Source organism: Rousettus aegyptiacus, unplaced genomic scaffold (genome assembly GCF_014176215.1).
Source record: "Rousettus aegyptiacus isolate mRouAeg1 unplaced genomic scaffold, mRouAeg1.p scaffold_m13_p_17, whole genome shotgun sequence".
In the NCBI taxonomy this organism is placed as follows: domain Eukaryota; kingdom Metazoa; phylum Chordata; class Mammalia; order Chiroptera; family Pteropodidae; genus Rousettus; species Rousettus aegyptiacus.
Window position 1 is genome coordinate 18,451,710 of NW_023416292.1, and position 25,877 is coordinate 18,477,586.

Below are 25,877 nucleotides of genomic sequence, written 5' to 3' on the forward strand. Positions count from 1 at the left end.
CTGGTAGGAGTCTCAAACATCATATACAAAGAGATATCTTGTGAATTGAGGATTTAATTACTATGAAAATTTCATTTATGTTCCCTCTTGGAGTATAATTGCATTACTATTAAAAACACCTGATTCTAAATTCATTTATTTAACTTTAAAGGTCCTTCATATTAGTAATCCATTGTCACACAGACAGAGGCTTATTATGAATTTAATTATAGAAATTTAATTACTTCATTTTACTTTGTGGGAATTATATGTGCTTCAATATTCTCGTTTCTCACAAATAATAAAATTATAATTAATTAAAAGTGTCCTTACTGAAAATTCAAACAGGACTTTTCGGTCAGTATTCAGGGCTTAATGTCACAGGAAAAAAAGAAAATGAAGAGAACTGTAACCATCTTAGACAGCGACTATGTTCCGGCCCGGCTCAGGTGTGAGCGGCGGGCGTGGCCGTACCTCGCAGAGCAGGAGGTCGATGATGTGGAAGACCATGCAGAGCGGGAACTTAGCCGTGAAAAGGGTGAGGAACCACTGGGACGCATACATGTGAGCTTCCAGGTTCAGGCCGCAGAAGTGGCTGTGCAGGTCCGGCAGCTGCTCCTGGAAGACAAAGCGGGAGACTGAGGGGATGGGCCACGGGACGAGCTTCATTTCCTGCCACAACCGCAACGCGTGACAAGCTTTCGGGGAACGCTTGCGATTTACTGCGGCGTCCGCTGCGTTTCACTGCACGGAAGTGACGACAGGAGACGAGAACCGGGGAGATGACGGGTCGTCGGGGAAAATAAGGACAGGCTTGTGAGGAACAAATGACAAAGGTCGACTCCAGCTCGCGGGACGGGTCTCGCTTCTCGGGAGATGCTCACTCTGACCCGTCACCTTCCTGCGGCCTAAGGAACATCATGACTGCAGGGTCAAGCGACAGCAATCCCATTCAGGGTTCAACACCTCACTCGCTAGGAAAGACATTTAATGTCGACGTCATCTGAACTCTGTGCATTTTGACACTTAGAAAAGGCCAAAACATACACAAATTTTTAAAAACCTATCTTCAAGATATCAAAAAAATAGCAAAGTACAGAAACTTCGAGTGTAGGATGTATAAAAGTAAATGTCTCCTTATAATGACTTTATGCTGGCTTTATCTTTTTTCCTCAAGTTAAACCAGTAAATGCTTTTCAAAAGAATAGGCACAGTACATAGCACAGAATCCCCGTAACTGAAAGACAAAGGCAAAAGCTGACAGTTAGTTTTGTTTTCATAAACAGACCGCAAAAACAAATAATAAACCACTTCATGCATGAGATTCTCTTTGAAAAACAATCAGATGTGCCCATCTAGTGCTTTAAAAGGGGTGTCCACTGGTCATCCAGTTACCAGGCAAAAAGTGCTAACAGAGAAACGTGTTTGGGTTTCTTTACAGTACCGCGAACTTGCTCTTCATTTATCGGGTACAATTATTTCATTCTCAAAGTGCTTAAGAACAGTGACCTTTGAAAAAATACACTCTTTGGTACATTAAAGGTGAAATGCGAATAACCCCAAATACTCGCTTGGAAGAATTAAATCCCTAAAAAAGAGCCTACCATTTGTAATGTCCGTAGTGACCAGGTTCTTCTACAGCCTCTTATCTCCCCAACGCCCGTCGGTCACGCTGCTTCCAGTTCACTGAACACCCCGCCACCCGTTTATTCTCCCACCTCCTGCGTGCCCTTCTCCCGGTACTGCCGTCCTTACCCTCACTGCGAACTCTCCGTCTTCTACTTCCCTGTTCTTTCGGCCCCCTTTTGGCTTTCAGACACCTGTGGCTCCTCCGACAGGTCATGTCGACGAGCCCTTCCCAATATCTGCCGCCTTATCCCACTAACCTCTCTCCCGAACCATTTCACCTTCTCCTACATGGAAGCAATCCATTTATGTGTGTGTGTGTGTGTGTGTACATTTTTTTTTTTACACATTTCTCTTGGGTTCCCAGTATGTCCTACAGAGAATGCGTAGATCCATTATAAATTAAAGATTTCCAATCTCTGGTGGAATTTCAAAGCTACTCAGTAATTCCTTTTATCAGCATTACTCAATAATTTCGCCCTTGTTCACAAGGTTTTTTATTATGTAATATTTGACATATATATGAAATTTATACAAATATATTATGAAAGAGTATCCATGCTGTTTGAGATCAGGAAATTATGTGGGAAAAATTTTTAAGTATGTCCCTATATCCTAATATTTTAGGTGTTTTTTATTCTCTTATTAATATCTTTCTGTCTCATCAAATGTTCTCTTCATATGGACTTAAAAATGGTATTTCAACTTTTATTCTGTAAATATCTTCATTTCTTTGTAAATAATACTCAGCAGTCTCTTCATTGACTTAACTCGCCAGAGTCATACTTCAAAGTATATTAAAGTTGAATATCTGAAATGGAAGATTATTTATCAAATGGCCAAATGGTTAAATAAATATTTTATAATATGAAGACCAATGTAGATATTAGAAATCAAGTCTATTTGCATTTTCTGTAGAATTCCATTAACTTTTCATAACCCATTATTGTTCATCCATTTGATTAGAGTTTTCTATAACTCAACCAATCCCTAAGCGATAAAAGTCCCCAATTTTTCTTTACCTGCATTAGTCTCTCCAACTGATAGAATTTGCAATGAAGATCTTCAAAGTTGTTTTTGTAGAGCTCTCGTAAGCCATAGTCGTACATGATTTTCACCAAAACACAGAATGCTTGTTCCTCTGGCATCTACAGGAAAACATAGAGATGTAGAACATGGCTGAGCGGCGTTTGGCCGGAAAGTCAGAAAACTTCCTTCGTGTCAACAGACGTCCACCCTAACGGCTGAAGGCCTCTAGCGAATGAAGACCTTGAGAGCTAACCTTCTGCAGCAACGTAAGTGAAATCTGTGTTCAACACTGCAGCTTCCTCATCTGAGATGGATTTCCCTCTTTTGTTAATTTTAACCATGCTTTCATTCATTCATTCATTCAGCCATCTCAAAAATAGAGAATACAGTCGCATGACTCAAAAATCAAAGTATTTAAAGGTAAAAGACTCTCCTCTCTACCCCCCACATGAACCCCGTGCCTGCCCCCACCTCTTTTGCCTAACGTATTCTACTCTTATATTTTTATCATCTCTCCTGCCAGTGTTTCTTTATGTAAATAAAAGAATTACACAAAGAACAGCTTCTATATACATTGTTATACATCTTACTTCCCCCCCCACCAAGAATATTCCTAAAGAGGGTCAAAGAACAAACACATTTTTAGTCTTGATAGATAGTACGATATAAAACTGTGCCCCTAGAATCTTCTTGTTGCTATTTTTCTTTGTATTAAAAAAAAAAAAAACAAACACAGTTTTCTGGAAAGAATCTTATATGCTTCTATCATTAAGAGTTAAATCACCAATAAAATCTCACAGACCCTCCCAGAGGTATTTTTATCTGAACAGAGAATGAAGTCTAAAACCAAAGAAACAAGCTCTAAATTTTGAGAGAGATATAGCCAATATTCTGGAAATTACACCCAAGCAGACGGAAAACGTTGTCCTTACCCAATGTCCTACCACGTAGCTATTATGTGAACATCTACTTTAAATGTCACCACTTCAAATGTCTTACCTTGGCGAATTATGGTATCTGACACCTTTGTTGGACTGACCTCTTGCCTGAATAACAGAACCAAGGATAGTTCTATTTATCCACGTAGAAATGTAATTGTTTAAGTTCCTATACGAATTGGCCACTTCTACTTTCTGCTTACAACCCATGAAATATGTAAATTAGTTAAATAAAACCTCCTAAAGTTAGGTCAGTATACTCAGCCGTTGTGATTTTGATTCTCTAAATGTTCGCTTACTTCTGTTGACCTCTGAGCTGTCTGGGGCCTTGGTTTTGACCCCAGCAAACACATTTTAGTTTACACTCCGTTATTTAGGACATGAATGCTCTGTATTCGTTGCTCCCTCAGCAATTCTGCCACTGAAGGCTCACGCGACACTAACCTGCATATGCAACGTCCACAGTACTCTTCCCACCTTTTAAATCAAATCTCTGCTGAAACACATTTAAATGGAATGTCTATTTACAAGCTATAAAACATACTGCACAACAGTATGTGCGATCGATTTGACCAACAGCACCAGGGTCCCAAAGAAAATGATTACTAATTTTAGCAAGAACAGCGGCAGCTACCATCATTAGAGCCATTCATTCAGGATCCCGTCTGATCCTCCCCAAATTCAGTAAAGTGGGCATTATTTTTATATTTTAAATATTAGACTAGTGAAGATCAAAGATGTTAAGTGACTTGCCGATAACTACACATCTATTATGTAAAGCCTGAATTTAATCCCACAACTACAATCTTTGTGTGCCAGATACGAAATAAAACTCTTTATGCTCAGGATGTAAGGTATTCAAGATTCGTTAAAAAAAAAAAAAAAAAAAAAAAAAAACCTGAAAGATGATAATATTATTTCCATCTTATAAATGAAAAAAACTGAAGCTCAGAGAGTTTAGGAAACTTGCCCCAGGGTCACATAACTTGAAAGGTATCAAACTGCAATTCAAATTCATGGTTGTGCTTTTCGCTACTCTTTGAATGAGTTCAGCTTTGAAAGGACAGAGAAACCAATGACATGGTGACCAAAAGAAGATATTTTTTTAAAAGGTAAAATGTCTTGAATATATTTATAAGACAAGGAAAAGGTTCCGAAGCACTGATGCGAGAATTAACTCAGACAGGGAAACTAACTCAGGGACTATGGGAAAACAGTGACCCGGGAGTATAAAGGGACAATAAACGCCCACTGAAGCACCTGTCGTAAGGACGTCACCACACGATGACGCGATATGTCTGTCTAGCTCCCTATCTCCCCGTCCTCTGGTATCGACACCTGCTTCCCCCCCAGGAAACCCCCTGCCTTATTCCGGGGGAGCAGATCCAGCTCACCACCAGCACTGTCAGCCCCGAGGCGGACTCACTCAAGACCCGGGCCAAGACAGTCAGAGCACCTTGCCTTCCTGGCCTTGGTGATTGGTTCACAGATGGCAGGTTCCCAATGCAGGCCTATCAGAATCTTCCAGGGACTTTTTTTTTTTTTTTTAATGCAAGAACTACAGCAAAAAAATGGTCCCTTTTAAATGAAGTCATAAAACTGAAAGGATATGAAGCCAGGCCAGCCAGCAGCCACGCTGCCCACTTAGCAGCCCGTCCATATAGTTAAGGCAAGAAAATTTAAGAGAAACAGAGATACAGAGACACAGATTCCTCGTGACAAATAGGAACTCTGGAATCCAACCATGTGAAAACCATCTCTGCCCTGGACTTGCCTGTTATGTGAGCCGATACAATTCCTCTTTAATTTAAGCTCCTTTGAGCTGAGGTTATGTCCCATGTAGCAGACTCCTGAACAACACAATGACACAAATGCTTTTACTTATATATACGTACAAAACACTAGGAAGCCTCGACCTTGACACCTCGCACTCTCTGGAGTCTTTATTTTCAGAAAAACTGAGAAGTAGGTCTGCTTCTCATTTCTTAAGTCTATTGGTTAAATTTTATCCTGACCTGTCTTTGTCTGGGGGTGCACTGAAGGATTCATAATTTTTATTTGGAAATAAAACACAGAAAAATATATAAAAGTTATTAATAATTGATTACAAGGTAAAACAGGTGAAGAAATAGAATCTTGTCAGTTCTCCTCAATATCCCCGTGTGTCCCTTCCCAACAGGACTCCCAGTTTCTCCTCAGACGTCACAATTCTGATTTCCATGGTGACCACTGGGTGGTGTTTACACTTTTCCAGGTATGTAGCACCCTAAAAATAGACTTCGTTCTTGTCTCTTAATGAACTTTATACTAAATGGAATCATATCAAAGGATACCAATATATGTTGCCTTCTTACTAAACCTTATATTTGTAGGATCCATTCACATGAACCCATGTAGCATAAAGCACTCATTTCTTTGCCGTACAGCGTTCCACAATATGAATGTACTGCAATTTATCCATTTTAACGTCTGATTATAATTCTAGTAGTAGACAGTCTATTAGTGTGCATTTGAGTTGTCTGACTATTACAGACACTGATACTAGGACAAATTCAACGTGATTTTGGTGTGTGTGTGCACAACTTTGACTAAGGTCAAATTCCTAGGAGCAGAATTGCTGGGTGTGCATGTTTTTATCAGATCAAACCAAGCTCGTTTCCAAAGCAGTTGTACCTGGTCGATGACTTTATTTAAAAAAATTCAATAGTTTTAAACATTCTGGATTATCCAAAAAGAATAGTTTTTAGAGTTGGAAAGCTTCCATACATGCCAATATTAGTATGCATAAAGTAATCTGACCTTAAAAAGAAGCATGATTTTCTAAAGGTCTAAAAAAGTATGTGTTCAATAAGAAAAGTGTAAAGCTGCTTGGTAATAAATGTCAGAAAGAAATTGGGCTAAAAATGATCTAAAATGTTTTATATAATTTTTAGAATAAACATATAAAGACATTTATTATACTTCCAATTAAAGCAAAGACTAATATCATAATGATATTACTCATTATTATTGCACATTTAACTTCAAAGGCAGGTGAACACTATCATGGTTACAAGCAACCTGTGCTATAACATGCTTCTCCAGCTATAAATGATAAATTTCTTATAATTTCATACATAGCTAAAAAAGCATCTACTGTGATAAACAATCCTTTCACTGCTTAAACGACAAGTTACAGAGCTATTATCAAAGCATCTGGAAATTTCCAAGCACTATGAGAAGCTAATTATTTCAGAAAACTACTTAGACAGAGAAAAAGTTACAAATTCTAAAATTTTGTTTTTGAACGCACTTTCATTTTTGGTCTTTCTTTCCCCTTCGGCAGTGAATGTGAAATATAAATGATCATAGGTGAGAAAAAGACAACATTCTCAAAAAGAAGCAGGTTCCGACAGTGATTAATATGGGGCCGCCAGAGAACGTCTGGCAGCAGAAAGAAGCAATGCCTTATGTAACTGATAAAAAATTAGTCAGTAAGACCCTACGGCGCACCTCCCCGGAACCCGAGACGGCGTGTTTGATGAGTTGTTGACGCTTGACTGCATTCTTCCACCTATCTGAACCATGGAGGCAAAATATGGGGGGAAAAATTACAGTTAACTTCTCTTATTCAGATGGGTTCATGGTCACTTAATGAACTTTGCTGATTAAAAGAAATATCGTACATGTTGTCATTTAAAAAATTACAATAGAATGTTTTTCATTAACACTATGCTGAATGTCAGTTCATCTTTCCTCAAGGATTCTGAAGGCATTTCTTTATTTCCAGTTATTTTATAAGCCATGGCAACAACTGCATAATTCTACTAACGCAGGAAGAGCCTGGACTGAATTTCTATCCATCTTGTGACACACTCTGGCAGCAATTTAGCGGAATAAGTTTACGATAGCAGACGTGCCACATGACCCTTATAGTAGGAGAGGAGGTGATGAAAAAAACAATTCTGGGTAATTGAGTTTTCTAGTTATTTGATTCGCTCTTTTTTTTTTCCAAGGGAGGAGGGAACGGTAGGTGTTTCCAAATAAATATAAGCTTACAATGAACTAAACCTCTGTTAAATCTCAGAACAGGTATCTCAGAGAGATAGTCTCACTGAATTTTAATGAATATACTATACTGAGTTTAACAGGGCTACGGGTTTAAAATGCTAAACTATGATGTACTACTCAGAGATTTCTTTGTGGAAGACAAAGCTTCGCCCCCAAGGCTTGAATGTCAGCTTCTCATCAGAGCGACTGTAAAGGCTCCTTGTGAAGGTACAAGGCCTTTGAACCTCATTGAATTCCATCATGTCACTGCTTACAGTCCCTGCCCCTTGTGGTAGGGAGCTGACTATTCTAGATATTAGATGGGTTTAGTAGTAGAATAGGTGCCCCGAGAATTCGTGGCCAAAAAATGCTTGATAATCACAGGTAATCCCAAGATGATGGGCTGTGGAGATCCGAGCGAGAAATCAAGCTCAAAGTTAAAGCGAATGATCATGACAGAATCACTGTATATCATTATTATCACTTAGAGAATAAAGTTATCAGAACGAGGACCACGAATCTACTGTAATTGCTCTGTTTCCAGAATGCAAACCTAAAAAATGCTTTTGTTTTCAACGTTCTGGACCTCTCTCCCGCATTTGGCATCGTACACTGTTTCCTCCCTATTGAAAAACCCAGAAATTCTTCCAGGATTCCTCTTCCTCATCGGCCTTCTAAGCACCTGGCGTTCCTGGGTTCTAACCTGTTTTCCTTACTCTGTTCGTTCTACCCAGACGATCTCATCTACTCTCGTGATTTCGGCTTCGATTTCTCCCCCAGTGCCAGTCTCCAGTATCCGACTGGCTGCTGGTGCGCTGCACGCAGGTATCCCCAGATATCCCAGACTCGAAGAATCCGACACAAAATGGATCATCGACTCCTAACCCTTTTTCTCCATTCAGTCTCAACGGATATATATATTTTTTCTATCTCAGCTCAAAATACCACAGTTTATTCAGTCACCAAAACTAGAAAACTAGACTTGTTACCTTTGACCCTTGCTTGGTCAATTCCATCCATAAAACCTACGCCATTTATCTCAGGGGAAGTTACTCACGTGCAGCAGCAGCACGGCAGCGAGAAAGGACTGTCCTTGGCAGTACCCGATGTCTTCGTCGTACACGGAGTAGGCCTGCGGAGAAGACAGACAGGAAGGCGTGTCAGGGACATTCAGGGGTTTTCACCCCGGCGGCCGCGGAGCTCGGGCTGGGCCAGCTCCCGTCCGCCAGCTGTCGCCGCCAATTCACTGATCCTTCCAGCTAACTGTGAGGGTCACGAGGGCAGTTCCTGGGGGGACAGCCACCACACCGTTCAATGTGGTGTTCATCCTGGTCCTCAGGGAAAGGAAGTAAGGCTGTATGCTTTATATAAACTAACTAGAACTCAAAGGGCTGAGGGTTTAAATAAAGAAGAGAGAGAGAGAGACAGAGAGAGAGACAGAGAGATGCCCTGTACAAGTTTTTAAGAGTTTGAATCAATTAGAGTAAAGGTGGTATGCTGATCGAAGAAGAAAGAATAGGAATTGGTAAGCTTTTTCTGTAAAAGTCCAAATAGTAAACATTTTTGGCTTTGAGGGACACTTACATATCTGTTGCACGTTGTTTCATTTATTAAACAGCCCCTTAAAATATAAAAACCACTTGTAGCTCAAGGGCTGCACAAAAGCGGGCAGCGTGCGCCATCGTTCACTGACCCTGATTTAGGACCAGAACTCATTCAGGTGCTTCTGCACTTGTTTTTAAAAGACGAACGTCGCAGCTGTGTGTCTGGGTCCTGGGCGTGCCGGCCATCGCGTCCCCTGCCCACGCGCAGCACTGCCTCTTAGCGAGGGGGTCCCCACGAACGTGCTTAATAGGACGCATTACGATCGTGTGAGCACAGGGCACCAGAGGTAACCGAGACGCGCCACCACAGGGAGGTGAGTGTGGCTCCCTCACGTACCACGGGAGCCACAGCACGGGGTCTGGCGATCTTCGGTTTTTACTTAAAACGGTCGTGCTGAAGCCCAGCTGGTGTTCAGTGGGACACGCACGTTTTAACTGCCCAGTTCCCCGAGTGGGGTCCCTTACGCAAGCCCACTGCCGCACGCCTTCCACCACTCCAGACAGCCCTCGTGCCTCTGCGGCTGAACCCCAGGCGACCGATGAGCTGACTTGCTTTACAACATATCATTAGCTTTGCATTTTTAAAGAGTTTCCTGTAAACGAAATCGTGCAGTAAGCACTCTTTCGGCCCTGGCCTCTCGCTCAGCCTGATGTTCCCGGGATCCCCCGCGCGGCAGCACGGCACGCGGCAGTAGCTCGTTCCTTTTCGTCGCTAAGGACTATTCCACCGCCCGGACATACACCGCTTGCTTTCCCGTTCTCCCATTGAGCCTCTGGGTTTCTCCCATTTGGGGCTAGTATGAATAAAGCTGCTATGTATACACAAGGCTTTTTGGGATAGAGGTTGTCGTTTTTCTTGGGTAAATACCCAGGAGTAGAAGTTCAAGGTTCAAATGATAAGTGTATGTTTAACTTTGTAAGAAATGCCAAACTATTTCCCAAAGCGGCTGTACAATAATTAAACCACACCAGCAAAGCTGAGTGCTCGCTGCTTCGTGCCCTTGTCAACACTTGATACTGCCGGTCTCTCCTCCCGTCTTTTCTTAATTTCTGTGGTGTTGACTTGCATTTGCCCGACGGCTGATGATGTAGAGCACATCATCACCTGCTTTTAGGCAACCGATACACGTTATTTCACAACTGTCTATTAAGTTCTTGCCCATTTGCTGAATTAGGTTGTACACCTTATTACTCTTGATTCACAGAAGTTTTTTTGTACATTTGTCCATTACAAGTCCCTTGTCAGACACACGCATTGCCAGTATTTTCTTCCAGTTGGTGGCCTGCCTCTTCATTTTCTTAATGGTGTCTTTGAAGTACTACTGCTCTTTTAACCTTCTTCTGCCGATGATAATATTATCACACTCTCTTCTAATGAGAGAAAAATTAGATCATGGAATCACTACCTAATGAAATCTGAAAGGAGCTTTTCTTCATTATCGCCAGTTTCCAGAGCTCTAATTTTAAAAACTGAAAAATGGATTAGCATTCTTTTATTTATTTAATTTTCTTTGATTTATGCAGTTATGTTTCTGATTGCTTATATCCAGAGCTCAGAGATGGGTGTATGGGTGTGTATCTGTGTGTGTAAAAGAGAGAGAGAGAGAGAGAGAGAGAGAGAGAGAGAGAGAGAGAGAGAGAGAGAGAGAAACAGAGACAGACAGAGAGAGAGAGACAGAGAGAAAGAGAAAGAGACAGAGACAGAGAAACAGAGAGAGAGAGGTCAGGAGGAAGATTACAGACAGAATAGAGAAGGAGCCTGAAGTGAGGAAGCGGGGGAAAGGTTCTGATCCTGCTCCCGTTTGGGGCACTCCTGACAATGCTGTGTCACCCCCTTTTCCATAAACAAGGGACTCTGGGACTTGCTGATGGCAGAGTATGTTACATGAGGGATAAACAGGTTGTCGAGGCTTCTCCTTCCTCATGAAAGATGCCTAAACTGAAGATTCCTTAAAACTATGGATTTCCAAAAGTCCATCATTCTTCACCAACCCTGAGATCGCTCTGACAAAAGATTGATCCATCTTTACATAAATATATTTAACATTTACTGAGAAGTATGAAAACTGTTTCAATAAATGTACGCAAACAATGAGATGCCCATTTGAGGAAAATAAATTAACCTCGGTCCCTTTGTTACTTCATACACAAAAGTGAATTCCAGATATAGCATAGTCCTAAATATAAAGCCAATCAGTGAAAACACAGAATACCTCTGCGACTTGATGAAGGCGAAGATTTCTTAGCCAGGGCACAAAAGCACTAAAAGAAGCTCATACAGTAATATCATCATAATTAAAAAATCTCTACTGATGAAAAAAGACTGGGGAAATATTTGCAAACATATCTGGAAAAGGTCTGATATCAGAACGTATAAAGAACACATACAACTCCATGTCAAACAATCCAATTTAAAAATAGAAGATTTGAAAAGACACTTTAGAAAGGAAGGGACAATAAGAACATCATTAGTCATTAAAATGTTCAACATCGTTAGTCATTAAATTAAATGAAATGCGAGCCACAATGAGATATTACTGCATGGCCAAAGAAGCCGTGGATTCTCAAACACTGTTGGTAGGGATGTAAAACAGCAAAGTTCCTTTGTAAAATGGTCTGGAAGTTTCCTATAAAACTAAGTACACACCCGACCTAAGACTCAGCAGTGCCATGTGGATGTATTCACCCAAGAGACATGAATACAAACACACACACGAAAAACTGGCACAAGGTTAACACCATTCCCAGCAGTTTCATTTACGACAGCCCAAACTGAAAGCAGCTCAGGTGTCCCTGATCAGGAGAACGTATAAACAAACAAACTGTGGTGTGTTCACACAATACAACATTCCTCAGCAACGAAAAGCAATGAATCATTAGACCCATACCATGGAAGAATCTTAGAAATATGATGCTGTGTAAACTACATCTTACACAAAAATTATTCTATACCAGGGTTCCACTTATATAAAGTTCTCTAACGAGTCAAAGTAATAAATATATGGTTGAAAAAATCAAAACGAGGATTGATCCTGAAGGACGGGCCACGGACTAACCGAGAAGGCAGGAGAGAACTCCACCTGCAAGGCTCAAACAACGTGAAAAGACTTTTCCCCAGGGGCGTTTGTCAAAAACAATTACAGGCAACTATTTAATTTTGTAATCTGCCGGAGGTGGTGGATAAAAATGTTTGAGCAGACAACAGACTACTCAAAAGGCTTAAAAAGAAGAGCTGGGGACTGAGATGTCCTAAAGGGCTTCGAAAGATTCCAACATATTTTTGAAAAGCTAGGGGTCCATGACCATGTATGAAGCTGTACGGACCCAAAGCTTCGGGCATGCACAGGGAAGGCCTGAAAGGCTCTAAGCTCTCACTTCTGTCTGACCTCGGGGCTCTGCACAAGCAGGAAATGGAGGCAAGACAGAGCTGTCAACAGGCTGAGGGATGAAGGCACCCCGAAACGCACACACGGAACCTCTTGGCAATGACTGGGAAACGTACTGGTTCCAGGCATTTAGGAAATCTTGTCCAGTCAGTAGCTGACCACCAGAGACTACAGTAGCCACACATGGCAAAGAATAAGGACTTTACAGAATTTGTTTGCAAAAGTCACCAACCAAATAAACTACTACCACAAACAGCAACGAAACCTGGCAAATCCACAACCAGAAAGAGGATTAATGACTGACAAAGGCGGAGGGCAGGGATGACAGGGAATAACTTCCAGTGGACACAGGGCTTCCTTCTGGAGTGACGTTAATGTCCTAAAACTAAACAGTGGTGACGGCTGCACAACCTCATGAAGATGCTAAAAGCCACTAAGTTGTACACTCATTTGAAGGGGTGAATTTTATGATACCTGAATTATATCTCAATAAAGAAATATGGATGCAAATATGTTCATGTGCGCACACACACGCATGGACGTCTATACATATATTCACCTGAACATACATTCATTAGTTCTGTCCACTGAGGTAACTTGGGAGCAATGGCACCCCAAAAGGCACTGAACGCACCAGGCATACGGGTACTAGTTTCAGACCATTTCTGACTAAGAAAACAGGGCTCCTTGAAGGGATGGCTAATTCTAGAGCTGGGCCCGAGAGACGAGCCAGAATGCAAGGCAGAGCTTGGAGAAGGACAGAGAGAGTCAGGAGGACACAGACGCCAGCCCGAAGGTCTCGCGCTGTCCGACCGGAGACAGTGTGAGTGCCGGAACAAACAACGACCGTAAGAGAACATGATCCACCGAGGAAAAATTCACGAGTCCCTTTGAATATGATAATAAATAAATGGAAAGTCTGATGAGATATTTGGTTACAAAGGCTCTCAAATAAAATACCTATTAATTACGAAGAGAAGGAGAGTAACTTCATAGTGGAGAAGGCCGGTAAACAATATCTTGTTTACGTGAGCAACATGATCATCATCAATAACATAAAAACCGTAACAGTGTGCTGCCTGAGAGGAAGAAATGAAGACAGAGCACCTCCTCTGTGTTTTCCCTGCCAAAGACGTACAGCCTGAATCTAACCTCGAGAAAACATCAGGCAAACTGAAACTGAAGACCGGTCTGAAAAACGACTGGCCTGGAATCTTCAAAAGTTCCAAGGTGAAGAAAGAGGAGGCGGAGGAGAGAGAAACTGTTTCCGACGGAAGGAAATGAAGGAGAGCTGAATGGCAGGTGTGAATCTTAACTAGATCCTTCCTCTACGGAGGACATTCTTGGGACAACCGGCAAGGCCTGGGCGAAGTCCAAAGCTTAGGGAGCAGCGATCCACCATCGTTACGCCCCTCACTGGGATGTTCTTTCCCGGCTGTGTAGGAGAATATTCTCGCCTGTCAGAAAACACCCTGAAGTATTTGGGGGTGACGTGGCATTATGCTGGCAAATCACTCTCAAATAGTAGAGGAAAACAAATTCTGTACTTGCGACTCTCCTAAAGGTTTGAGATTGTTAAAAAATATATATGGAAATATGGAAAAATACATATATAAGTAAATTTGACAGAATCATGTTGAATCTAATAATAAAAAATTGGGGTTTAAAAGGGTTATTAAGTTTGTCCTATATGCTGGTAAAAAGGAAAGTATCACCATAAGCTCTAAAAATAGACCCAGCGACATGAAATAATCTAAAATAATCTAAACACTAGCAACAATGAACATAGAAGGCTGGATGTACTCACAAATATTCGCTCACAAAGCAATTTTCTTATCTAACACAGCTGGCAAAATTCCTAGATGTAAATTTCTTTTTATATAATGCTTCAAGAAATAAATAAATAAAGGCCCCTGGCAACATTTTTAAACTGAACGGATATGTTCAGGGTTTTTTTTAAGAAAAGGAAATGTAAAATAACTAGACTACCATATTCTTTAAAAAAAGTTTTTTTTTAATGTCTCTACTGCAAGTAAACTCTTATGTGATTATGGGAAATTACTCAGCGTTTATTACACATTCTTCCACTTTTGATTTTAAAGAAATGATATATAAAGGATCATGAAAGAATTCTATAGAATAAAGTAGCAGCCCTGCTCTTAAGGCGCTTACTTAACCCGAATGATTCTTATGAATAAAATTACTTTACAGGAGAACAAAGTGGTAAAAACAGAGAGCTCTTTCAGAGTTTACATACGTCCAAAGTTCATCTGAAACACCACTGCGCCGACCATGAAAACGCACCTCTCAGGCCGCCCATCGCGGGGATCAAGTGCCCACGGGTCCCAGCTGCTGCGCTGTGAAGTCCGCCCCTGCGCTGGGACCAAGGCCACGCTCGCTCCCCGCGGCCGCTGCCGGCCGGCCAACGCCTGAGCATAGCAAGGCCACTGCGGCGGGCCAGCTGCGGGACACGCGGCCCCTCACAGGCAGCTCTGGCCTCGCGAACCCCCCTGGGAGCGCACTGTGGTCCAAGACTCTCCCGTGCGGCCGGCCCTCCTGCCTCAGCTCTTCCTCCCTGGGGGCCGGACCAGCACCGGGGCCGTGGCTCTCCAGGCGTCCTCCCCGTTACAGGCGTTTCCCCTCATGCGTTTCTGACGCATTCAATCCCTTCTTGGCGGCAGCTTCATAGAGAACCTGGCCTGACACGGTTTCATCGAGTCAACAGCATCAAGTTCACGATGCCGTGTAACTAGAAAAACGTCAGGGATAGCCTCTTCCCTCAAAGGTGAACGTACTGCAGAAAAGGCTGAAATGGAACTAATCGATGCTCAAAATCCATAACGATTCTCTAAATTTTACGGAGAATTTTTAATCTGTAAATCACTGTGGGTAGAAGCGGGTAGGATGAGCTTCCCAAGTGAAGTGGGCAACTAAGACCTGGGGCCAGATGGGAAGGAGGAGGAACGCGACTCAGACTCACACCCTTCCAGGCCTGGAAAAGATGCAGGAAGAGGTCTGGCTAAGGAGGAGGCTTCAGAGTTAGAGATATTGCCAACTGCACAACGATTAGTAAACAGGAAGTAAGTCCCCATAATGCCAGTGACTAATCCACTCAGGAATAACTGAGTTTATTGTTTAGGATATTTAAGGCAGCTGAATCTAGTATAGAAATAGATCTCTATGCTGCGAAAAATCATCAGTTTAGGAGGCGCCATGAGTAGACTTGAAGCTTCCTTGTGTTATGCCGGTTAGCTTTATTTTTTTTCCTTTTCTTTCCATTTTAAAAAGTGATCTTCCTTCTCTTCTCTTCCTCAAAGAGTAATGTCGCTTTCTGAAAAGAATGACTATCACCTAACCCTGAGGATTAACACTAACCCCTGTATTCTGATTTTATACATTTTTATCTTCCTCACGATCCCACCCTTTCTCTTCTTTATTCCAGTGATGGTGTGATGGCTTCAATTAGCCTTTCAGTTGAAAGACTCCGAGCGCCACAGAAACTACAAAGCTATTTCAAGAAAAGCTCTTACAGGAGCAAGCACATAAAGAAATTTTAAAAATCTCCTCAGACACTCTCAAAAGCGTTACAATTCACTCATTTTCTTTCCAGGACTCCAGCCTCACAAACCTGACCTTTTCACTGATACAGTTTCAGAAGAAAAATCCATGTTTAAAATAACATCATATCTTCTTGGTGAAGCTCTGACTCAGAAAGTCTATCCTATTAATATGTATATTAAAGGGGACCGAAAAATTAAAACGCAAAAATAATCCCTTGAGGATGACTTGAGTGATACTAATGAATCTAAGAAATGTTTTTGAAATATTGTAAGCAAAAGCTAAGCATGCGTGCACACACACACACATGCACACGCGCACACGCACACGTACGCACACGATGAAGTTTTTCAACTTTAGGTTGCTAAGATTTCTTTATGTGTATGTACATGTGTGAGCATGCATTTGCTGTTTTAAATGGCTATAAACATTGTCCTTGGCAATGAAGTAGAATTAGGCAATTCTTCTAAAATGGAAAATGTGAAATGAGTGACTTCAAATGGGGAATGCCGCTACATACAACTCTTCCTCTGCGAGACTGATGGATCGGTGTCTAATGAGGCACCCTCTCTGTCCACTGCAAATGAGAGGATCAGTGAAAATGCCCCTCTGCCCCCGAAAATATGAAGCTGTTAACCAACAAGACTACTGAGGGGAACACAGTAAAGTGAGATCGCTCATATTTCCTCATGGAAACGAAATGGTATCTCACGGAAGGGGAAATTTTGGAAAAAGGATACTAAGAATAACTAAGCAGAGATTTCAGTGGTCTGAGTCAGGGTTATAAAAAGGGAAGGGTGGGGCCACCAGAGAGGAAGAGGAAGAACTCCCATAAATGCCTCTGGCTTTGAGTTGAGATCTTGGAAAGGCCTCACTGTCTAAGCAAAAAAAAAAAAAAAAATCAAACCTGAGTCAGAAGGTACAGAAGAACCGCTGTGAGTGAGTACTGGGGAAGCAGGGTACCACACGATGGCTCTGACGCCGCTGCACAACACGTAGGACAGGTGTTAAGAGGACAGATCCCAGGAGTTCTCATCACAAGGGCTTATCTAAAAGTCACTGAATGCACTCCGTTTCAAGTGTGCCCGAAACACACGCCCAAACACAACAGAAAGCCAGGTAACGTCTTCGAAGTCAAATGACACCCATTAGAGCTCTGGCCTGGGCAGCCGGCAAACACCCGACAGAGGAATTCATTGCTAAAATCTGCACTCATCTGTTATAGTTTAGGAAAATGTTTAAAACACTTAGAATCCAATTGGATTTGGAATAATCTTATCAGAGCCCACATTCTTACTGAGGAGGAAATGCAAAAAGTGATTTTTATCGAAGTCTGAGATCTGCTCAGGGGCGGGAGCAAGACCAGAACCGGATCTGATGTTCAGTCCTTTACACTGTGCCAGCCCGTCTCCCAACTCAAACAGGTTTCATGTCACATGTAAATGAAAAAAGTGCTAACGATACCTGGCGTGGTAGCATATTTTTCCTCCTTTCAAGGACACTATTTTAAAACGGTTGTTGAAAGATGGGAGGAAGGGAGGGAGGGAGGGCAGCCAAAACCTTTACATTTTTAGAATCCTCTGAATTCTACTATTTTACTTTCAGTTCAACTTCTACACATAAATTTATGACAACAGAAGAATCTTTGAACCAGTTCAATTTCCTCCTACTTTGAAAATGACAATAAGAGCAAGGCTGAAATTGACAGGGCCATTAAAACGTGACAGCGAGGGTCCAGCAGGCTTCCCTCCACCCTGACAGTTCGAATCGTTTCTCATTTCACTGGAGCCACAGAAAACCTCAACTACAAAGTCGGACTCTTGAATCCTTGAAACCGGAGTTCATTTCAACACTTGTTGTAATTGAAATTCTCTTAATTTCTGTCTCCATTTAAGAGCACGGCGTGTTGTATTTCTAGTACAGGCTCCACCGATGAGTTGGCAGAAATAAAGGAAGTAATAAACGTGAAAGTACTCTGTAAATTTGGAATTATTACAACATGCGGAAGGCACTGGACTCAGAAACCAGGTCTGTGAGTATGTTGCTGATGGGACCGTGACGTCCCCTTCTTCGTGGCAAACCATTACGTGCATTTCCTTTATGACAAGCGTGTCTCTACCGTCACTACTGTTACTGCCAGTGCAGTAACATAAGAAAAAGATTAAGGAAAAAAAAAAAAAAAACAAGGCTAAACTGCCTATTTACATATTACATAACAAAGTAGCTGATATTCAGCGTGGTGCAATGTATCCAGAAAGGAAGCTCAAAGGTGTACTGCTGAGTACGTGAGGTATGATGTTGGCTATCATTCTAGAAATTAAAGTAACAGAACAGGAAGAGCATACTCGGTGGCCTTAAAGTCACGCACAGTCGCTTTCAGGGATGGGGAACGGTCATAAGATAAAAGACCATGGTCAAAATGACTACGAAAAGCGTAGAAGTGGATGCACAGGCACGAGAACATTCGGTTCTAAGTTCCTCGTGAGCACGCTGTGCCGCCGGGCTCTGCTCCCTGCGTGAGCGCCCGCCACTAACTGACGGCAGGTCACCGGGTGGGGACAGTGCCCGCTACAAACGGAACCCAGCAGAGACTGGCCTCGCCGGCATTTTCTGATGTAGTCATCCCTGCTCGCCCCCATCGTCACAGACGCTTGCAAAATTACATTTAGGCAATTTATATTTTAGTACAATATTACGGCCTTAGCGACTTTCATTTACTATCTTAAATTCTGGAATGGTTTTAATATGATTCTTTTGTTTTCTGCATTTTCATAAAATTTAGTGCCCTTTACTCAGCAATTAGAAGATATCTTAGAGCTATGTTTTTAAATTATTCTTTACTCGGAAAGAGCTTTAAAACTGTCTAATTGTTCTGCAAAATATATATTGATAATCTAAAATGGCGATACAAGCTGTAAATTACTGATGAATACTCTCTAATGAATTCAAGATTTGGATCATTAACCTGCAATATCAAACAAAGCAAGAAATATCGGCTACTTAAATGGACCAACTGTTTAACTTGTATCTTTGTGTTTACTAACATTTCAGCTATTTCCCCTCTAAATATTATATAATGAGGCAAATACTGTTTTTACTACAACAGAGCAAAACCGTAAGTCGGAGGCTGCGAGCACATAGAACCATCTGTCTAGTTATGTGTAAAAAGTATCTAGCATCAATCAGAGAAAAAATGAGGGGAAAGTCACTAATTGGCTAAAAATAGACTTGACGCTAGCGGAAAAATCTTGCTCTGTATAGCATAAGCCAGCCCCGTCTAAATAAACTTAGAAACAATATAAATTTTGTTATGTTCCTTATGCAAGCCAGAAGCTAATCAGCCTGCAGAATTTCAAAACAGGTAAAAACTTTTTTCATTACCACTTTTTCCTTTTACAAGCATATAATGAATATTTTATACGTTTTTATGGTGTTTTATGGTTTTTGGCATTTTTAAAATGAGGCAATTTCCAGAAATCAGTACACTCTCAGATTTTCAGTTTTTTATGCATTTCTAGCTCTGAGTGATTTATCCATAGAAAAACAGATTTCTGATCAGCGTTTAAATTTATATTTCTTCAAAATGGCTACGTCAAGAAAAAGGAAATACAGGACAGGAGTGGGCAGAGGGCCAAACCACAAACGCGCGAGGACTTTAACGGAGGCTGAGCCCGCCGCGTCGGCCCTGTGCGGTCGATCCTGCATGTAGATATGGGCCTTTCTAAGTGCCGTTTGAAAACAAGCCAGTCCGTATAAAATGACACAGAAAAGGGAGTCAGCTTCTGTCTACCTACTGGCTAATCTTTGCTACGCAAAAGGGTCGGTTTGATTATTCAGGAAGGGAATCACTTAACTTACAAATTAGCCACGGTGTCTGCTTTCTCCCCAAGTCATAACGGGCACTTTGTGTCGTTCACTGTCCCTTAACAATCTCCTGGAGCGGAAGGTAAGGACGATGCTGACCACGCCCACCACACTGTGTAGGGCGACTTAAGTTTGAGGATAAAGGCACAACTTTGTTGAATGGACTTGGTAATTTTGAGTCTTTGACCTCAATTAGCATTGACAATATGAGTTAACCATACATAAATATTTCAAAAGTCATTCTGCATTTCTGATATAGCCTAGAGAAATTAACAATCTGATGACTATTCTCCACTAACAGAGCATAATCAGTGAAGATCAGGAAACCATTTTCTTCCAGGTCTACTAATAATGAGGGAGAAGAAAGATTTCAAAACGCGACATAAAACCACACAAAGCTGTAGGATGTGACATAACTCAGAATATAGCAACAATAGCAGAGAACGTGCCAGCGTTGAAAATCAGACGCCACACTGCTTCCTACTCTTGTCTGTTGTCAAATGCCACATTGTCAGAGGGGCAGAGCCATCAGGACCTCTGAGCCTGACGGCGGCGGCCTGCGAGGACCTGGCCTGTCAGCAGCCGAGCCGAACAGAGGCCGCACGGTGCCTTCTCCCTCACAAGGAGGCACGGAACACGCAGCCCAAGTCACCGCTGGGACCGAGGACTGCGGATCCGTTAGTGTCAGGTGGAAAGCCAAGGACGCGGCACAGTGCACATAAGAAACGAAGGCAGGAAAGAAAAAAAAAAAAACCCTAAAAGTCTTGACGAGGGGTTTCCAAACTACAGCCCCGTAAAATAAACCGGAAACGCGGGGCGGAGGCTACCTTGCAGATCTTGTAGAGCGACTCCTGGCCGTCGCCCCCCGTGTCCTTGAAGTGCTCGTGCGCAGGAAACGTGCGGTGGATGTCCCGTGTGATGACACTCTCCTGCGCCGAGTCCTACGCGAGAAAAAAAAATTTCTTTTTAATTAGGAAAACTATATATACATATACATACAAATATAGTAAAAAAAAAAAAAATTCGCACAGCACATAAAAAGTACTCTCCCCCACCCCATGCCTTCCGTCCCAGACCCACAATCCCATTCGCCAGAGACAAACGCTCGTGAACAGTTTCCTTTGTACCCTTTCGTCCACTTGTCCGTCTGTAGATACGTGAATGTATGTTTGTTCACGTTTGGGGAGAGGAGAAAGGCGGTTCGTATACACACCCCTCCATCCTTTGCTTCTTGAAGCACAAACAGAAGCAAACTACCAGCTCAATTCATGCATTAGGAAAACTTATAGAATATTCCTTAATGATACATGCAAATGTATTTCATTCTCCTTAAGAGCAGCTATTAAAAAGAATGAGGCACATCTGGATATGGAGCTATCATAATTTATTTGATATTCTCCTAATAATGATTTTTTAGATTTTTCTATTTATAGTACAAATAAATCACTAGGAACATCTGTATCCATACCTGTCCCAGGGCAGGAGCCTAGAGCTGGATTTGCTAGGCCAAGGGCACATGCATTTCCATTTTTGATAAAGGGACTCTGCCTTCAGAGCTGCGGCATGATACACACTCCAAACGATGGTAAGAGTATGTGTTTCTCTACAGCCTTCCCTATTACCGACTTTGTACTTTTTGACAATCTGATAGCTGAAAACTCAGACCACAGTAATTTAAAAAGCAAGAAATATTGGCACTCTTTCCCCCCAATTAATAGGTTAATTACTCAACTCACTCACTCCAGAAAATAAAAAGCCCCAAACAGCTATATTACAATGACATATGCTTTAAAGATAAATCTAGAGAATTTGTTCAGATATAGTCAGGATCCAAAAGCTCAAAATTGAGTAAAACTGTAAATCTTACAAAAATGATTTATCAATCACTTGATTTTATTTTATCCCTGTAGAGGTTGTTTGTTTTATCTGTTTAAATGTCCAGAAACAGGACGGGACTTCTAGCAACCCCGATGATGAAACTATTTTGCACAATTTAAGGAAGCACTGATGACCAGTATTGTAAAATAAATAAAAGTATTGTTCAATGTCTTACTTCAGTAAAGAGTTGAACGAATCCCCTCCTTCGGTTAAAATCAAGAAAGGAAAAAATGTTTACTGCATGAGTTACTTTCGCGAATGCGATTTCCCTTTCTCTCTCTAGCCGAGGCGTGTGTAAGCAGAAGGGAGCTGCTGAGCTCCGGGTTAAGCCTTCTCTTGCTGCCTTTTTCCCTTTCGGCTGTTAGGTCATGCTGGGTGGTAATCAGACCTTATATCATGTAGAGAAAGGACGCAGACTGAAAGCTCCCCACTTGCTAACAAACACCAAACCTATTGCAAATAAATCAGTCCAGAGAACATTCTGATGGCAGGAATGGAATGCGAGAGCCGAATACAAATGAAACTTTAAAACATTATCATAACCTAAGTAAAAAGACGTAGCACGTTCACGTTTAACAAGGTAAAAGCAGTTTCTAATGATAAAGGATATTTTGGGGTGAAGTGGGGGCACAGCACAAGGTAAATATAAAGGCAAAGTACAAAGAGATACACTGTGAAACGCGGGTTTTGTCTGGCCTGGTATGGAGTGTGAGAGGAATCCGTTACCTGATCAAAAACAATTTTCACTGGCCAATTTTCTCTGAGAAGGCTTCGCTCTCCACGCAGTAGTAGTTTCCACTTGCAAACCATCCGAAAAGATGACCAGTGAAAGCATCACTACTGCCACCACCGAGCTACCTCAGGGGCAATTGTGTGCCGGGTGGTTCGCGGGTTACCTCTTTTTGCACTTTTCAAGATGTTAAGGGAGAGGAATCGCTAGACCATCTTCCCCAGAAACTGCCCACTTATTTGGCATCATGCTGTGTTTAAGTGCCACCAATAGTCAGAGAAAGGAACAGGGACCAAACATTTCTAGAAAGTAACTCTGCATGATCCTGAGTAATTTTTCTATGCATATTTTAATCTTCCTTGTTTGTTTTTTTTTCCTAAATAAGGCAAAAATCTAATGAAAATAAAAATCATAAAATGTTCCTTGCTTAATAATCTTTCTCTTCTTAGAAATACTTTTAAATGGTTTCTACGCATGTGTGTTTCTAGAGTTTTCTTCTTACATACTGATCTCAGTTGGCTAAGGGGATAATTTCTGGGACTTCACTTTACAGACTAAATAAGCTATTTTGCTACATTGTCCATTGATCCCTTTACAAGTGAAGGTCAAGGAGTGCACTAGACTCTTACAAATAGACTAATAGGAATGAAACTGCGCCAGACTAGAAAAAACAATCGTGGTTTTGAAGGGAAGACTACAGGTAACCACCTCCCAACGACCCACACTGTCACAAGTGCAGATGGTACACATGTCAGGAATCTCCACCTCACCCCACAAATTCACTCATCAACCATTCAACACATTTCAGAGTCAAAGAGTTGCCAGACCTAACACACAGCGAAAGCAGAAGAAAACGATAGTTCTTTTCAATATTAATGCCTTTCTCCTTAGACTCATTCCAATTATAGTTGTCGATTTTTACACGAAATAAAATGAACAGAGAAGAAGGACAAAAAAAAGAGGTCAAATAATTCACCATATGAGAATCTGGAGTTAAAAGGTTTCATATGAAACTCCCCCCCCCTTTTTTTTTACTATGGCTAAAAACATTTTACAGCACAATGGAAACTGACATGAAGTTATTTTCTTGGCGGGTCCACTTAAGGAGCCTCTGCCAACCACTGTCAGAGCGAGAAGGGGACAGCCCCTCCTCACGGGCAGCTGCTTCACCCACATCCGGAGACTCACAATGTGACTCAACATTTACTTCCCAGCACGTGTGTCTCGCGTGGTATGATACCAACTTCACGTCATTTAGAACACTGCCTAGTATAAAATGAGTACTCGCCAAAGAAATAATAATAATAATTATTATTCCCCCTTTTCCTTAAGAATCACACTTAACTGTTTAAATATTTTGGTGAACAAACATTTTAGACATCCTTCTGTATTTGAACACTCTAAATAATAAAGTAAACAACAGTTTTTCTTTGGACATTGCTAACACTGTGATTACGAAACCAATTCCCTTAGACTTTTCAGTATGATGACGTGTTAACGCATATATGCCCGTTCTAAAATTTTTATCACGTACCTTACGTGTCCTAAGTTTTCCTTATTCCTATTAATTTACGAATAAAAGCAAAAGGGAACAATTATTTGGATAACGTGATGTTTTTATCAACTGGTACACACTCTGGCCCTGCAATAAAGATGCCCGCACAGACGCCGGCGGAGGGCAGGAAGGGCGGCGGGGGGTGGGAGCTGGATCTGTCAGAGCGGCTGCCACTGCCACACCACTTTAGCGTTCAGCTTCAGAGGATCAGGGCTGAGGACAAACGCCACTGTCACTGTCGCATGCGTCCCTTCTGGACCGCCACCACCACGAATGTAACCGGTAGGCAAAGTCCTCGAGATCATCTTCTTTCTGCCTAAGGAGGAGTCACGAGGGGCCACACGCCAAAGCTCACTGAGAGCGGAAATGGAGTAGCAGTGAGAGGTTCGGGAGACAGTCTTAAAAGTTAAGTTGTATTCCCCCCAACCCGTACCCCTGACACTAACTCCACATAGTAACATATTTCTATTTAGTTTACCTTTCAAGGATTTTCTTTAATTTCCAAACCGCTAAGTCATAAGACTAAAAATCTTCCAAAAAGACATCAGTCTCTAGTGTGATAAAATCCACGAACATAACTCAGCTTGCTGAAGATGAGTCCAAAACCGACCCTGAGAGGTATGCCAGATAGCTCGATTATCTTTTGGTCATATTAAGTGGATTCCATTTAAAGCTTCTCTCAAGAACACTACATGAGCAGTTCCTCCAGTATAATACGTACACCCTGACAGTTTGACGTGCTCTGAGTTCCCAGTTGGAGAGAATCATCACTCACTTGTTGTGAGCAAGAAATGAATACGGCATTCACGTGTCAATAAGTATTAGGAAGAGAGGCGCGGATGACCACGGCCTATTATTATTCTTCATTTCTGCACTGTCAACACTGCAAAGGTATTTTAGCGGGGAGGACCGGTTTCACAGGTGACCTTAGCATCAGACAAGGTGCAAGAGTGATGTCCTGAGAAATGAACGCCTGGACTGTACCTTGATTTGCTACGTTTTTACAGCTACGACAGCATCTTTTTTTATTAACCCCTTGTCAAATCCAAAGAACTACATTTTCACTTTTCATCCACTATAAAGTCACTTCAACTTTTATAAGTCCGTGCCAATTTGTGAGTGTCATTAAAATGCCAGGGCAGACCAGGCCTCGCCAGTCAGTCGGCAGATAAATGATTCAGAGCTTGGAAAAAGTTTGACCTTAGAACGTGCCTTCCAGTCTCACTCCCCAGGGACCCTCCTTCAGTTCTATGTGGGAGCCAGGTCTGCGGTAAAACATCACACACCGGCTGCTCGCGTGCCCCTGACAGCAGATGGGTTTGCAGTGGTGGGTCTGATTTATTTGCCTTGATGTTTGCCAAAAATCCAAAGAGGCAGAGATGAAAGGAGGAAATATGAAAGTGCATTCTAGTTTCAAACGTGCTACTAAAATCATGAGCTGGAAACCGTAACACGAAAAGGTTGGATCATGGCCAGTCTCCCTTCCTTGACTAGGGGGACAGTCTTAGCATAAGCGGGGTAACATGGAAGCAAAGAAAGAAAGGTCAACGAAATCGCATTGTGAGCGAGCTGCTTCGTGGGCATTGCACGCACGCTGCCCATGTCTCAGAATCAAAGCCTGACATGAAGGTTAAACACGTAAGCCACTTTCTGGCTTCACCTGGAAAGAAATCTCTTCAGAGAGCAGCAACAGGAAGACCT

At 41.8% G+C, this 25,877-nt stretch overlaps 1 protein-coding gene across 8 annotated transcripts in view; it reads right to left on the minus strand.

Moving 5' to 3' along the window:
• The window catches only part of RABGAP1L (RAB GTPase activating protein 1 like), a 376,617-nt gene that overhangs the window by 139,121 nt on the left and 211,619 nt on the right, over positions 1 to 25,877 (minus strand). For all 8 annotated transcript variants that reach the window (XM_036234594.1, XM_036234592.1, XM_036234593.1 and 5 more), the window contains 4 exons: positions 20,841 to 20,954; positions 8,659 to 8,733; positions 2,628 to 2,753; positions 454 to 597 (listed from right to left, as the gene is read on the minus strand). In XM_036234594.1, coding sequence (XP_036090487.1) covers positions 454 to 597; positions 2,628 to 2,753; positions 8,659 to 8,733; positions 20,841 to 20,954 — 459 coding nt within the window. The remainder of the gene's footprint in view (positions 1 to 453; positions 598 to 2,627; positions 2,754 to 8,658; positions 8,734 to 20,840; positions 20,955 to 25,877) is intronic.